We start from the raw sequence: 17,726 nt of genomic DNA on the forward strand, positions 1-17,726 counted from the left end.
CCAACTGATAAGCGATCAGTCTAACTCGCTTCAAAATTTGGTAAGGCCCAATAAACCTAGGGCTCAATTTGCCCTTGCGACCAAACCTCAAAACCTTCGACAATGGCGAGACCTTGAGAAACACAAAGTCCCCTACAGAATACTCAACTCACGCTTCTTCAAATTTGCATAGGACTTTTCTTTATTCGAAGTAGCCTTCAGATAATCCCGTATTAGTCAAACCTTATTTTCAGTCTCAAAAACCAATTTAGGACCTAAAACTTGACATTCACCCAACTCAGTCCAACAAAAAAGGAGTACGACACTTGCAACCATACAGAGCCTCGTAAGGTGCCATTAGAATACTAGATTGGAAACTGTTATTGTAGGTGAACTCAGCTAACGACAGATTATCCTCCCAACTTCCTTGAAAATTGATAACACAACTCCTCAACATATCCTCCAGTATTTGAATCACCCTCTCAAATTAACCATCGGTCTGAGGATGGAATGCGGTACTGAAGTCCAATCTCGAGCCTAAAGCCTCATGTAACTTTTTCAAAACTGATATGTAAAGTGAGGATCCCTATCAGAAATGATTGAGACCAGTACCCTATGCAGTCACACTATCTTAGAAATGTAGAGCTTCGCCAACTTCTGAAGAGCATAGTTAGTCCTAATCGGAATGAAGTGCACCGACTTGGTCAATCGATCCACGATGACCGAAGTAGAATCCTTCTTTGTGGGTGTTAAAGGCAACCCACTAACAAAATCCATCGTTACTCACTCCCACTTCTATGGCGGAATATTAACCGGCTGCAGCAAACTCAAAGGTCAGTGATGCTCAGCCTTAACCTGCTGGCATGTCAGACATGTTGCCACAAAATTAGTAACCTCCCATTTCAATCCTGACCACCAATACAATTCTCGAAGATCTCAGTACATCTTATTTCCACTAGGATGCATAGCATAAGAGCTACTATGCACCTAACTCAAAATAGACTGCCTCAGATCTGTATCATTCGGTACAAAAATCCAACCATGAAAACAAAGTACCCCTTCGTTATTGAACCCAAAACCCGTAGTGCTGCCACTCTCAACCTGACGAAACCGAATACCCAACGATTCATCCTTTAACTGCCTATCTCAATGTTTTTCTATCCAAGTCAGTTTAACCTATAGCTCAGCCAAAAAACTTCCATCATTGAACAAACTAAGTCAAGCGAGCATCGCTCTCAAATCAGTAATCGTCCTACGACTCAACGCATCGGCCACTACACTGGGCTTGCTAGGATGGTACTCACTAGTATAGCCATAGTCCTTAAGTAGCTCAATCCATCTACACTACCTAAGATTCAACTCCTTCTGAGTCAAGAGGTACCTAAGGCTTTTGTGATCAGTGTAGATAATACAGTTCTTACTGTACCGATAGTGCCTCCAAATTTTCAAAGCAAAGACTATGGCAGATAATTCCAAATCGTGAGTCAGATAGTTTGCCTCATGTGTCTTGAGCTGACAAGATGCATATGCCACAACCTTACCATCCTGCATCAGAACACAACCCAAACCCATATGTGATGTGTCATTGTAAACCACAAACTTCTTTCCAGGTTAAGGTTGTATCAGAAAAGGAGCCTCACTCAGAACAGTCTTGAGCTTCTCGAAGCTCTCCTGCTATACATCAGTCCAGGCAAACGGAACACCCTTACGTAGCAGCTTAGTTAAGGGCGCTGCAATCAGTGAGATACCTTTCTCAAACTGTCGATAATTACCTACCTAACCCAGAAAACTGCGGATCTCTGACACATTCTTAGGTTGTTTCCAATCTAGCACAGCCTCAATTTTTTGAAGATCAACTCGAACCCCTTCAGTATAAACTACGTGCCCCAAAAAGTGACTTCACAAAGCCAGAACTCACACTTACTGAATTTAGCGTAGAGCTGTTTCTCACGTAGAATCTAAAGCACAAGTCTAAGATGCTCGTCATGCTCATCCTCAGTCTTAGAGTATACTAGGATGACATCGATAAAGACGACAACAAATTGATCTAGATAAGGCTGAAACACTCAGTTCATCAGGTCTATGAATGCGGTCGGTGTATTTGTCAACCCAAAAGGCATGACTAGGAAGTCATAATGCCCATACCTAGTCCTAAATACCGTCTTATGCACTCCACTTCTTTAACCCTCAACTGATGAAACCCTAAATGAAGATCGATCTTAAAGAATATAGAAGCCCTTCGAAACTAATCAAATAGGTCGTCAATCCTTGGAAGTGGATACTTGTTCTTAATGGTCAACTTGTTTAACTGCTGATAATCTATGCAATCCTCATGGTCCAATCCTTCTTCTTAACAAACAGAACCAGTGCTCTTCGTGGAGACACACTGTGACAAATGAAACCACGGTCTAAAAGTTCTTACAGTTGAGCCTTAAGCTCTGTAAGCTCCTTCGGTGTCATACAGTAGGGAGCAATAGATACCGGAGCTGTACCAGGAAAAAGCTTAATTCCAGATTCCACTTCCCGATTCAGAGGTAAACCCAGTAGTTCCTCAGGAAAGACGTCCAAAAAATCCCTTACAGTTTTGATGTCGTTTACACTAGAGTCCCTAAAAACAGAAACACTAATATATACCAAGAATGTCTCACATCCCTTACGAACCAATTTCTCAGCCACTAGTGCAGAGATCACATTAGCCAAATAATTTTGACATTCTCCAATCATGACTACCTCATTATCCTCCTCAGTTCTCAAGATGACCCTTTTAGTCACATAGTCCAAACTGACACAGTACTTGACCAACCAGTCCATATCAAGAATCAGGTCGAAGTCCCCAAACGAAAGCTCCATTAGGTTAGCTAAAAACACCGACCCTTGAACCTCTAGCGGAACATCTCTATACAGTTTGCTAACCTGAACCAATTTCCCTAGAGGACTCAGTACAATCACTTCACTAGAAGTACTCTCAACTAAAATCCATAAGTTTTCAAACACAGTGCTAGCTACATAGGAATGTGTAGAACCTATGTCTATCAAAGCAAAATAAGGCACATCATAAATTAAGATCGTACCAGTAATGACTTCTGGAGCATCTCTATCCTCTCGGCGATGAGCAGCATAAACAAGAGCAGATTGCCTCGCCTTAGACTGTCCAGTATCTCTGCCAGGTGCTCTCTGTCTATGGCCCATACTGTTACCACCCCTAGCCTGACCACATCACTCGATGGCTGCGTAGTACCAATACCCAGATCTTGCACCTGATCGGCCCTCAGCGAACACTCCCAAATGCGGTATTCTAATGACCCACACATCAAACACGCCCCAGTCCTCCTCCAACACTTGCCCTGATGGAGTCTACCACAGTCTCCATAAGGCTGCAATCCAGTAGGAGTAACAGGGGGCCCATCTCTAACCAACATATCAGTCTTGGCCTTTTTCTTTGGCCTCTGAACCGAAGTCGAGGGCTCTGAATCCCTCTTGTTCTTACCCTTCTCACGATCTTTGTTTTGGCGCTCTGCGCTCTTAACCTCTTCAATGATCTTCACCTTCTCTACTAGAATAAAGAACTCTCACTCCCTCTACGAAGTTATCAACACCCTCAGATTATCCCTAAGGCCATCCTCAAAATGGACACATATCTCATATTCAGACGCCATCATACCTCATGCATAATGGCTTAGTCTCAGAAATTCGACCTCATAAGCCACTAACCGATCCCCTTGAGTGAGGTTCAGAAACTCACGCCTACGAGCATCGATGTAACTTCCTCCCATATACTTCCCTTGGAAGGTAGACTTAAAGAACTCCCATGAAAAACGATTGGGCTGAGTGCCCTCCTTAACATTCAACCACCACTGATAGGCCTCATCGCGAAGCAATGATACTGCACCCTTCAATTTCTTCTTAGGAGTACAGTCTAAATCATCCATTATCCTCTCAATAGCCTCCATCCAGTGCTCAGCCACATTAGGGGCGACTCTAGTGACGCCCCTGAAAAGTTTAGCTTTATTGGACTGGATTTGTTCGTAACCGACCCGCGGGCCCCAGATCCAGTATTGGGCCCAGCGACCCTTTCCAGTATCCTTAATATAGCCTGGGACAATGCTTTATCCCCAGCTATGCGATCTTGAGACCCAGTCTCAGTAGGAGGTAAGATCGGCGTCTCACTTGTATCTAGGTTCGACATGCTGCCTAGAGAAGAGAACTCAGCTCGAGTCCCTCTACAGCCGTTACCTCGGCCTCTAGTACCACAGTCATGGATACCTCGTACACTCATGTCTATTCGGATTTATCTATATTACAAATTTTATGAATCCGTTACAATTTCAGCATTTATTAACAAATGTTTTATGTGAAGCAGTATTATAAATTCAGAGTTTGTTTTTCGCAAGTACTGTCTTTATCAGTTTCAATTTCACTACAGTTTCAGTATACACTAACTAGAGTGTTTTCAGAATAGACTATCTAAAATATCATAATAGTTTATTAGAATACTTACAGGATCGACGCTGAGGACTCGGTGTACCACATTCTCGGTCAATCATTTCAAATCATTTGAAAATCAGTTTTTTTAAAACCGAGTTTAAAACCAAAAATCCATAGCTGAGTTTTGTAACTAGGCTCTGATACCACGAAATGTAATACCCCACACCTAGCCTAGACGTTATGGCCGAATCTTGTGATGTCATATGGAATGAAATTTGAAATTGAATTTATCAAGTTAAAGTCGTTTCCGTTTATTAGCTTTTATTTATCTTTCGTCAATTTCAAAACTATTTTCTCGTTAATTTGATTCGTTTAAAAACATATTCTATAGCGGAAGCTTTTGAAACTGTGATATTTAAAGAAAATCGTTCGCATTTAGGAAAAATGTTGTATTTAATAAAATTGAGTTTTCGTTGCAGTTCTAAAGTTCATGAAAACAGTTAAAATCCAAAAAAAGGAAAACAGTCCAACAATCCCAGATTACATCAAAAATACCCAGAAAAAAATAAGAAAAAAATACCATAACAAAAATTAAAACTGTTCAATAATCATATGGTCATCGTTGAGCCCTTCGCCGCACCGATCCGTCTAAGTCTGGGGATTACCTGTACAGATAAAATAGGAAGGGGTGAGTTTATGTAAACTCAGTGTGTAATCCCCACAGAAGACATACATACAGTCAAACAATAGATATCGTCAAATGCAGTCTGGTGCTTAAGGCCATTACAAATTTAGATACAGTTTACATACAGTAACAAAAATCAGTATCCTACCCACCAGACTCTACACACCATCTCGGACCATCCCTACACACCATGTGAGGTTTACAACACCCACCCAGCCCTACACACCAAGTTGTACCAAATGCGGCATTTATCAGTAATATTGCAGTTGAGCTGTCAGAAATAGGCATGAAAGCCTTTCAGTACACTTCCTCCAATAATCAATCATCCCACCCCAATGTAGATGCAACTAAACTTGTCAATGCAGTTGTACAGAAATACATGCTTATATGCTAATATTCAGTTATCAGTCATACATACGAATCAGTAAACATGCACAAGTTTAACATGCTCAATACATACATTGTATGTTCAGATCACATGATTTAGGGTCTAAGTAGCGCTTACTGACCCTAAAGTAGGTTCACAGTCGACTTGGGTGACATGTGCAACCCCAGGAACATTTTAGCTAAATGGGCCTACATGCCTATGTGATTTGCCTGTGTGGGCCCAGACGCCCAAGTTGACCTAGGCTTGTGTGGATCACACGGCCTGGCCCAAATTCCCACACGCCCGTGTGGCCCATACGACCCAAATTAGTGAAGCCTGTGTGTCACACATGGCCTACCTAGCTATCACACTGCTATGTCTAGTGCACGACCAGGCCTTCGTCGACCACACGGTCGTGTTGTCACACGTTGCCTACTACATGGGCGACCACACGCCTATATGGTGTCGACAGTTTGCAATTTTGGCTTTCACCTAATCCCATTTTCTACGTTTTTGGGTACACACTTGATATCAAATTGATGCAAATGACACCCAATCCTATCAGAACCTAAAAACACAATAGAATCACACTCAATTTCAGTATTTACATGATTAAACTGAAAACTTGAAACCAACTCCAACATAAAACAAGTACTTACTGCTCCTCCCGCATTTTGAAAGATTAAACACTATCCCGCAGGAGTAGAACCATGATTTTCTCGACTCGCTGTTGCCCAAAACAAACGTATAACCCTAATCAATGATTGGAGAAACCCTAATTTGCCAAATAGAAAAACCCCACCTACCGCAACGTGCGATGAAAGAAGGAATGAGAGGACATGGGTACGAACGTAGAGCAAAATAGAAGCAAAATCGAAGAGGGGAGGAGAAAGGAAAGAATCAGCAAAGAAGAACAAGGAACCAATGTCAAAAGATTTTGGAAAAGAAGAAAAATATTTGGAAAAAGAATAAGATTAAAAATTAAATCTTTGATGACATCCCACTACATCTTAACCACCTACTAATCAGAATTCTAATGTAACCGAAATAGTTGAACAAAATCGAGCAAAAATAAACTCTTACGCTCGCACAAGGATTCGAGCACAAGACCTTCAGCAACCTAACACTCAACTTAACCACCAAACCAGCAGGCCCATTCTGATATGGTTTTATAAATAATTTAATATAAGTCCACTGATCAAGTATAAGGCTTAAGTCAGAAAAAATACCAAAATTTGCCAAATGCAAGCTTGAACTTAGGACCTCTCAGACACACCCAGAGCACTTAACCACTGAACTAGATACACACTTGTGTCACATTCTTACAAAAGTCGAATAGAAAATTTTTAGGGCGTTACACGACTCTTTAGCTCCACAACCCCAAAGATTATCTACACAAATATGAGGGTGTGAGCTTTAAAAAGCTCAGTGAATGTTAATAAAAACAACAAGTAAATTAACATCCAACTCATGCTTAATTCACAACCAATCATTCACCAATTATCAGCCAAAAATAATTAAACATGTCAATTTAATTTCTATAATAATTTTCAATACCAAAAATCAATCATTCATGGCTTTCAATCATCAATTGCTATAACAACAATCACATGTGAATACATTCGCATACACTTTTCATGGCTTAATTGGGAGACCATACATCGGATAAATGGATCTCCAAACTTCCACAAGTATCAAATACAGTCCATTGGGTTGAGCAGGCCGAAGCACTTGCTCCCTTATAGCGCTTCAAATATCCCATTGAGTGGAGACTCATGTTTAACACTCATTTATCTACTCTAAACAAATCAGCCCACCTAAAGCCATATGCTCACAATGTCACAAATAATGGTAAGTACCCAGAAATCATGCCAACTATATCTAATGGACCACCATGCATGTTTGCAATATATTTAGTCAAACATAGCATATAAATCAGTCATTATTATGCTCAATTTAATATGAAAAAATGATTATGTATAACTTGTAACTTAGCATCTAATTAAATCAAGCAATTCATTAATCAATTTCCCATATTCAGTTACCAATTGTAACACCAACCTATCATGATAAAAAAATTTCACTACACATGCTTAAAATCATCCTTAAAATTAATCTAATTAAATAGCACAACACCACCGAAAAATTCACTTACCATTATTTTTCAATACAAATTCAATTTTTGCACATTTAATACCAATCTTGCAAAATCAATCATTCATAATTAATTAATTAATTTTAATCATTAATTAAGGTACTAGTTAAACATAATTGATGGTCAATTTACCAAATCAACCTTAGAAACACTCACCACCCAATTTTATTCTATCACAACAAGTGATCAACTGGTCAATTTTGAGCTTCAATTCCAGTTATCTCGATCCTCTTCAAGATTCAGAGCTTCAATAGGATAAATTAGTCATTACTACCTTTCCAAAGCTATATTAAACACGAATTTTAATTAACTATGTTGATCGAAATCATTTCACAAAGATACCTTATTGGATTCATAATATCAAGTCGAAAACTCAATTCCTCACAAAATTGATCTCTCCAGCCATTCTAATCACTTCCAACCATCAATATTAAACCAAATAAAATAAACTAAGCATCAATTTCACATTTAAATCAATTTCACAAAAATCCAAAAAATTAATTCAAGAAGATGATGAAATTTAAATTTCTTCAAATTACCTCACAAATCATGTTCAATCTTGACAAATAAAACCAAAAACCTTTTAATAGATCAATTTTGAGTTGGAAGATCCATTGATTTGTGGATTTCCTCTCAAAATTCAAGATTCACCATTAAATCACCTTAAGTTTCTAAAGAAGATGACATTGATAAAAAATTGTTCAATTGACTATCAAATCATGTAAAAGTATTTCTAATCTTCATAAAAATAAGTTTAGGATTGAAGATTACCTTTGATTTGCTCTAAATTCATTTGTTGAAAATCTTGATTTAAGAAGCTTGAGAAATTTTAGAATATTTTTGACTACTTTTGAGAATAATTTCAGGTGAATTGAGAGAGTATTTTGAGAAGAAAAATGGTTGGATTTATTTCGTGATGATAGATCTTTAAAACCATGCAGAGAAAATGAAATTTATATCTTTCTAATTTGATGTAAATGGTGTGAAAAATAGGTTAGATGTAATAACCTGATTTTAGCCCGATTTTAGCTAAGTTAAAACAGTGGTTTCGGAACAATAAATCCGATGTCAAACATTTATTTTACTATTATTTTAATATTTATAGATGATATTAGAGTTGTGTGAAAATTTCGAGAAGAAATTTTAATGTTTAAATGCTTAATTCAGTAAAAAGGACTAAATCGTGTAAGGCGTAAAATATGAGTCCTATCAGTTAAATGAACCAATTTGTTGTAGAACTTTAATATGGAAGTCCTTATTTGATAAATGGCCCATTAAAGAGATAGTGGATTTTGATGGCTTGGCATTAGTGTAATTATTAAATGTTTTAAAGGTTATTTTGGTAAATAAGTGATAAAAGACAAAATAAATAAAACTAAAGTAATTTCTCATCTTTATTTCTCTTGTCCACCGAAATTTCAAACAAAAAGGGTAGCCATGGATGAAGCTTCATTCGGCCATGGTGTTTTTGCATGCATGTAGGTATTTTCTACTCAGTTTTTAATAATTTTTATGTGTCCGGAAACATTATTACTTAATCTATCTAATGAAGGGGCTAATTTTCAAAACTATTGAATAGTTTGAGATTTTCCATTGATGATAATTCTAGGGTTTTAAAGTTTTATGGAAGAAAATAAATCCTTGTTGTTAAATAAACAACTTTTGTTAAAGGATTTTTAATGAAATTGTCAAATAGGGGCTAAATTGATAAATGTGAAAATAGTGTGTTAAATATATGAATTTATGAATTGTATGGGCTCATATGAGCATGTATGATTTTCAAGTAGGCTTGGGTGTAATGAACTTTCATGAATTTTAATTTTACGAGCCTAGGGACTAAATTGTAAAAAGGTCAAAAATATGGGGCAAAAAGGTAATTTTTCCATAAGATGAAATTTGATTGAAAGTATAATAATGATTAAATGAGTTGCATTTTATTATTTAGATCAAGTTAAGCCTCGTGCAGGTCTAGATCGAAGGAAAAGCAAAGATTCGGACTAGTCGATCCGTTCTGTCGTTTTAACAATCGATGTAAGTTCGTATACAATAAGCATTATTATATTTTATGATTTTAATGCTTTGATATCATATAAATTGTATATACATGACTATTTTTATGTTTAACGACATATCAATTAAGAATGGTACTTAGTGTGCGGTTTGAAATAGCTTCGGCTAAATGTGGCACTTGGTGTGCAATTTGAGATAGCTTTGGCTATATATACGTGCGACACTTAGTGTGCAAAATATTGGGAATGACACTTGGTGTGCAATATATTGAGTATGGCACTTAGTGTCTGAGACATTGAAGATGCAACGGCATTACGTGTATGTATGAAATGGCAAGGATCGGTACAGGTCTGTATGCAAAACTGATGAGAAATGATTTCGGTTTATGATGCATCTTTGTAACAAAGTAAATAAGTAAGTCATGCCTATGAGAATGATTTTGTGATGAACTTGTGATCATGGGTCCATGCTTATGTTGTATAAATATGTATTTATACCATGATGGATGAAATGATTTGTAAAGGTGTTATTAACTTATTTATCATTATTTACACTAAAACAGTTTTGGACAGCAGCAGTAGTCCGAATTTGAAAATTCACCAAAAATGGTGGAAATTGAATTAGTGATTGAATAAGATATATCATTAAATTTTATTGAGTCTATTTTCTTATAAAGGAAATGGTGTAAGCAAAAGAATTTTATATTATGAGATATTTGAATTTTTGTGAGACAGAGTTAGAATGATTTTGGAATCCCCTGTTCTGATTTGGGAAAATCATTAAACATTGTACAAAAATAATTGTGTGTTATAATTTATTTTCCTAAAATCCTTAATGAGTATATTTTCAAAAGAAATAAACAGAAACATCATTTGAATCCTGTATGAGGAGATAATAAATTTTTAGTAAAGAAAGGTCGAAGTTGTCAAACAGCAGAATAGGGGTAACTTTGAAGAGTAAACTGTACTTATTGGTTAATCCATAAATTCTGAAAATTTTATGGTGGTAAGATATATGAGTATAGTTTCAATTAAAATTAACGGATCATAATTTATAAATCTGTAGATCAAGTTATAAATAATTTAGTGACTGTTACTCGAGTAGACCGCTTGACTGAATTATGTGCAATTATGATTGTGCTACCTTGAAAACATGTTGTTAGAATTTGGCAAAAGCATGTTAATAAGTTTCTTATTATTTTCATACAGACTTACTAAGCTATATAGCTTACTCACCTTCCTTTCCCATCTCTTATAGGTTTATTCAGCTAGCTCGGGTTGGAGATCGTCGGAGATTCAATCACACTATCAAGCTACCATTTGGGGTATAAGTATTCAAGCACTTGAGTTTATGGCATGTATAGGGCTTAGTCAATTGTGTATTTGTCATTTGATTTGGCCAAATGTATTGGCTTATGATGATATATTGATTCATTTTTTATATATAGCCATGAGATGTGGCTTATATTGACTATTGGGGTTGTAATGCCTAATTATATGTACTTGCATGTGCCAAAGGTCATGTGGTGTGATAATGTTGTTTAATATGGATGGGTGTGTGGATATGGTTTAGGTGCTTGATAATTGGTTGATGACATAATTGGCATAAGTATGAAATAAGATAATGGGTTAATGATAGTTATGGCATGAAAGTTTGATTAGTTTAAACTAGGCAAAATATGGTACCTTATGCATGAATAAATTGATATGAAATCACCATGATCATGACTTGTTTGATGATGCTTAAATGCTCAATTATGCCATGAAAAGTGCCATTAAAATTATGTTTAATTATGTGCAAATGAGGGTGCCAAATGGCTTGCTAAATAGCCATTTTCCCATACGGGCAGAGACACGGCCGTGTGTCTTAGCCGCATGGAGGGCACGGCCTAGTACCTGGCCGTGTGACTCTATTTTGTTACTGATGTCAAAAACAGAGAGTTACACGGGCCAAGGACACGGGCGTGTCCCGATCCATATGGGTGTGTGTCACCACACGGCTTAACCTACACGGGCGTGTGTGATCACACAGCCTACCCACACGGGCGTGTGACCCTGTTTCATGATGAAATTTTCTAAGTTTTCCCAAAAGTTTTCAAAGTTTTCGGTTTAATCCCGAGTCATCTCTGATGCGTGTTTAGGGCCTCGTAAGCCTGTTTAAGGGACATTACACTTATGTATGAATGTTTTTTATTTGAATAAAATTTTATGGCCCGATTTTATGTGATTGTGAATGTTTAAGTCTGTTAATGCCTCGTATCCTGTCTCGGCCTCAGACACGGGTAAGGGGTGTTACATTAATCATTTCCCTCCAAAATTCTGAATTTTAAGGTTTATTTGAAAAATAAATAATCTAAAATTTCCTTGATTTATAATTAAACCCAATTTAATTAATATTTAAATTTAACTAAAATTAACCCCATTAAAAATTATTTTAAAATTTTTTCAACCCAAATTAATTATTTTCACTTATAATTATTTAAAATCTTTAAACTTAATTTTCCAAAAATATTTTTCTTTTTCCAGATTATTGTTTAATCAATTTTAGATGAAATTAACCTCCTAAATTATATTTAAAAAATTACTAAAAACCCCAAAAATTCCTAGTTTCACACTCAAAACTACTAGACCCAATTTATGGATATTACAAAATACCTACCATGCAACCCCAAATATGCTTGCCCAAAAGTTCTTTAGGCTTTCATGGAGATGTGCGACAAGGAGAAGATGAATGATAAAAACAAGGTAAAGTGCTTTATTTTATTTTCTTTTTACTTTAACTTTCTTATTTTATTAAAAATAATATAATTATAACATATATAATACCCAATATTGACCATTTAACTGATCACTATAACCATTTAAGGTTTATTTACCTTTTTAAGCCTTCAAATCATGGTTTTATAACCATTTAACCCATATAAGCTAATAGTGATTAACTTTGCAGTTTTTATGATTTAGTCCTTTTTACTAAATTAACTAAACGTTAAAATATTATAACCAAATTTTAATACAACCACAATGACCTCGTAAATATTAAATAAATAATACTTACAAACAGTTACGTCAGAGTTGTGGTCCCGAAACCACTGTTTTCGACACTACTAAAAATTGAGCTGTTACACATTGATTACATTAATATACTTTGTATTGTCCTCATATGGCTTTTTGCACGCAAAGAAAAATAGAAGAAAACGTTTCCCATTGGTTGTCTAATTTTTGTACTAATACTAAGCTATATTATGTGGTTGGATTGTAATATGGAAAGGTAGCTTATATTAGTAAATGAACATAAACATGTCCTTAGTCTAATAAAAAAAATGGGAAAATTATCACACCCCAAATTTTTTGGATATGTATGTTGGAATGTTGACAAGTGAAAATAGTAAGGAACTTGTGTGAGCTCATCTAATTTGCGAGAACTAGATTGGTTTTTATCTTTGAGCATCCCCTCGTGAGTATTTTTGATGTTGTCTTCACTTTTCGCGAGCCTCCACCTCATATGGGGCAAGCTATCTCTGTTGCCTTACGAGCTCGCTAGTTTGTAAGCTTGTCAGTTAGCAAGTTTGCCGTTTCACAAGCTTTTTAGTCAATGATCTCATTTGTTACTTTGACACCCGTGGTGTGTATGACACATAACAGGGAACATGTTAAACTTGGGGAAGGGAAACGTGTCATTGTGTATGGCACCTATTGGCTTCGGGGATAGTTTATGGATAGGGAAACTATATATGCACGTCTTGTTATTAGTGGCTAGCCAAGGGCATTGGCTGGTTAAATTATTCTAATTTTAAATTATTCTAACAATAGTGTAGAAGGGCGGGGGAGAGGAAACAAAGGGGGAAGACTTGAATTTCATTTTCCTTTCATGTTTCTTTCCTTTGTAGCTTCATTGAGAAATTAGAGATTATAACTCTAACTGTTTGTAGGAGAACATCATGGTTAAATAAGTCAAGAACTTGTTCTTTATCAAACAGTTGTCGGTAACTTTCTTGACTTCTTTAACCATAATTTCAGAAATTTTTATGAATTGTTTATATAAGACTTAATTGAAAGTATGGGTGAGAGGAGGAATCTCATTTACAATTGTTGCATGTTGCTATAATCGTTAGATTTCTCAATTTTCGTTAAGGACTTGGTTGTTGTTGTACCTAATTTTTTTGGTATCTGTGGTATTGAATGTGTTTGCTTAAGGAAGTGGGAGAAAGCCCTAGTAGAAAAGGTAATGAACTCATAGAGTAGAGAGAAGAATTTTTAGAAACTTTTGTGAGTTACCCTAAATCTTGTACTTTTCAAGTAATTAATTGTTTAAATTTGTTGTCTGGCCAGGTAAAGTTTGGCTATGTCTTTTAGTTTACTAATTTGGTGTTGCTTAAATATGTGTGAAGCATATTTCCATAAACTAGTTTAGTATCAATAATGAAGGAAATGAGGGAATTAGAGGTGACTATGGAAGTGTGTTTTTGATAGTAGAACCGGATGTAGAAAAATTATATGTGTTTTGCCTCTAGTAAGGCATATAAATAAAAATTGAGATTGGCAAAAGACCTCGGCCTTGCACGTTAGAGGGGGGACACAAATGTGTTCAAATTAACATGGAAGATTTGTGGAGGTAGGTTCATATATATGACATATGGGCTATTCAGAGCAATGAAAGGATCAGAAGCTAGCACAAGGAAGGGTCCATGAACTATGAATGTAAATGTGCATACTAATTATGCAAAGTTCTATGTGTGAATTGTGAATGCAAAGTATGTGTGTACTGATTATGTAATGTTTTATGTTCGAGCTAGCATTGTAGCATACGTGCTGACATTTATTGTGAAACATTTGTGTGTGTTGATGTTACAATGTAGTTGTAAGGAAACTATATTCGTATAGTAAAGCATGTGCGAGCTGTATTTAATGTGTAACACCTTATACCTAGTTCGACCACTGAACTAGAGCTTTAGGATGCTCTAGAACAGAATGAAAAAAATACATGTAAATCTGACATTTAGAAATCAAAACTGTCACACCCCAAAAAATAATAGATCTAAAAGGCGAGTGAGGTATGCAAGTTAACTATTTTGGTGCACTACTGTAGTATGATCCACCACGTTGTTGGCTTGCTGGTAAGTTAGAGTATTGGTGCATACTAGCATTAAAGTATCCACCCGTTGGTAGTATCTAAGGATTTAGTTTCAAGGTATCTTTAAGTGAAGAAAAGAATACGCTCAAGGAAGAGTATGCCCTAGTGTTTTGGCTAAGCGTGAAGAGCCTATCAAGTGTAGGATAAAGTTGTAGGAGACTTAATTGTCGTTAAGACCATGCCATACGCGAGTCACTGCCAAGGTATAGTACTCTCGGTTTTCTTGAGTACTGTTCAAGTGGGTTCTTGTAATAGGATTGGTGGGGAGTCAGCTAAATTGATTTCACCCTCCCCATGACTGGTCAAACATTAACGTCGATCTTCACCAAATTTTTTTTATCTTTCCCCTGGGTTTTATAGTGAAATCATGGGATAATTTCATTAAGAATTTCCACTTGTCAAAATCCACAAAAGGGGACCCGAAGTATATATATAGTGAATGGGGGCATTCCAGGTTATCTTTCTTTTCGCTCTACGTCCTAGTCCTTCTTTCTAATTTAAATGTTCTCTTATTCTTCGTTAAGCTAGAGCTAAGATTTTGATTAATCAATAGATGATTCAACCTTCTAATAAGTTGTATAGCTCTGTATGTTACGATTGTTGAAGAGGAAGAATATTAAAAGATGTAAAAATAGTAAGGTGTGAGTGGAAGGCCCTACATCGGGGTCATATATAGTTGAAGGTTAGGAAACTATTTGTAAATAAGGATTTTAATGGAAATTTCATGATCTTTTAAGTAGTTATTGCTACTGGATTGGGAAGGACAATCAAAACACAAGCTCTAGGTCAAGGTAAAGGTAGGTCTCTGATGCGCCTTTAGACCTAACTCCTGCACATTAATTTATGATTGTAACACCCCAAACCCGGCCTAGACGTTATGGCTAAATCTGTGATGTCACATTGGAGCATGTTTGAAAAGCGTTGTTCTATTTGAAGAGTCTATTTTATGATAAAACCTCGTTATGATTTTGACAAGTCAAGATATCTTGTTCATTGTTAAAACTCCGGTTGGTTTAGTAGAAACCAGTACTGGCTGCCTTGCCTCAGTATAGCCAGCAGCTCTGCCCTCTACTCCATGACCACGGCCCAGACCATTTCCACCCCTAGCCTGACCACGACCTATTGGTGGCTGTTGAACACCTCTCAGCAGCTGAACAGTATCCATACTAGTAGCTTGCATCTGATCAGGCCTCCGTGGAAAATCTCTGATATGGTGCTCCAAAGATTCGCACCTAAATCATGCCCCAATCCTTCTCTAACACTCACCTTGATGGCGTTTCCCACAATCAGCACAGGGTTGCAGTCAAGCAACAGCAACAAGGGCCTCAACTCTGTTCGGCCCCTCAACTTTGGGTTTTTCCTTAGGCCTCAGTAATGAACTCGAGGGCTCTGAATCCCTCTTGTTCCTACCCTTTTCCTTTTCGTGGTTCTGATGCTTAGCGCACTTCACATCCTCAGCGATCTTCGCCTTATCTACTAAAGTAGCGAAATCTCGCTCCCTCTGTAAAGCTATTAAAACCTATAGACTATCTTTAAGGCTGTCTTCGAAACAAACGCAACGCTCATATTCAGTTGCCACCATCTCACGCGTATAATGGCTAAGTCGCAAAAATTTAGCTTCGTATTCAGCCACTGTCCTATCTCCCTAAGTTAAATTCAGAAATTCCCTCCTACAAGCATCCCTATAGCTGGCACCCACATATTTAGCCTGGAAAGTAGCCTTGAAAAACTACCAAGTCAATCGATCGGATTGAGTGCCCTCTTTGACTGTAAGCCACCACTGATAAACCTCATCTCTTAACAATGACACTGCACCTTTTAGCTTCTGATCAGGGGTGCAGTCAAGGTCATCCGTAATCCTTTCTGTGGCCTCCGTAATCCTTTCTGTGGCCTTAGTCCAATATTCAGCCACATTAGGGGCAACTCCAATAATACCCCTGAATATCTCTGCCCCATTAGACCTGAGTCGTTCCGTAACTGACCCACGGCTCACAGAACCAGTACTGGCCCATCGACCTTTTCTAGGATACTCAACATCACTTGGGACAGTGCGTCGTCCCCAACCATTCTATTTTGAGACCCTATCTTAGTCATAGGTGAAACTGGTGCCTCCCTAGCTTCTTCATTAGGCTGGTGTCCAGAAGACGAAGACCCAGCCTTAGCACTTCCACAGCCTCTGCCGTGACCTCGACCACGAATACCCCTAGTTCTCATTGTCCAATTGCACTTTTATCTGTATTAATAGTTTTATGCCAATTAGTTTATTGTTTCGGTGTTTATTATAGATATTTTATGAAAAATATTATCTCAGAGTTTGTTTTCGCAGTTCGTAATCTTGCTACGGTTTGAAGTCTACTCTAACTAGTGAGTTTTAGTACAGTTTTACCACCTAAAGTAGTCTCAGTAATACCATTTCAATATAATCCTTCCCGTATAAACAATCAGAAGACTTACAGAATCGGCGCGGAGACTCGGTGTACCACTTCTTCAGTAAAATATTTTCAAATTATTCCCATCACTTTAAACCATTTAAAACAATTTCATTAAAATTTTCACATTCTTACAAAAGCCCAAAAGCCCAAAACTTTGCTGTGATGTCACATTGGAGTGTGTTTGAAAAGCATCGTTCTGTTTGAAGAGTCTATTTTATGATAAAACCTCGTTATGATTTTGACAAGTCAAGATATCTTGTTCATTGTTAATAACTTGTTCATTGTTAAAACTCCGGTTGGTTAAGTAAACGTAAGTATTTTTAGATTGTGATTACCCTTTTTTGAGAAAAATAGTGTTTGTTGCGAAAGCTTTCTCAAGTTGCGTAAGCGTGACAGTTGAAAATCATTTATCTTTTGAAAACTAGAGACCTACTGCTAATGGGTATAAACCAATAAAATTAAAAATAAACTTAAAGCAGCCTTATTACATAAAATTTCCCAAAATAACTTAAATTATAATATTAAAAATTACTAAGTCGAGTG

General features: G+C 36.8%; 1 protein-coding gene across 1 annotated transcript; it reads right to left on the bottom strand.

Annotated features, from left to right (window-relative positions):
- Positions 1 to 2,397: 2,397 nt before the first annotated feature.
- On the bottom strand, positions 2,398 to 4,255 carry LOC108481077 (uncharacterized). Its single transcript, XM_017784250.1, has 4 exons — positions 4,014 to 4,255; positions 3,675 to 3,969; positions 3,237 to 3,524; positions 2,398 to 3,186 (listed from the first exon to the last, which is right to left on the bottom strand). The coding sequence occupies exons 1-4, from the start codon at positions 4,253 to 4,255 to the stop codon at positions 2,398 to 2,400; spliced, it is 1,614 nt and encodes a 537-aa protein (XP_017639739.1).
- Positions 4,256 to 17,726: the final 13,471 nt, after the last annotated feature.

This window comes from Gossypium arboreum, chromosome 1 (assembly GCF_025698485.1).
Source record: "Gossypium arboreum isolate Shixiya-1 chromosome 1, ASM2569848v2, whole genome shotgun sequence".
In the NCBI taxonomy this organism is placed as follows: domain Eukaryota; kingdom Viridiplantae; phylum Streptophyta; class Magnoliopsida; order Malvales; family Malvaceae; genus Gossypium; species Gossypium arboreum.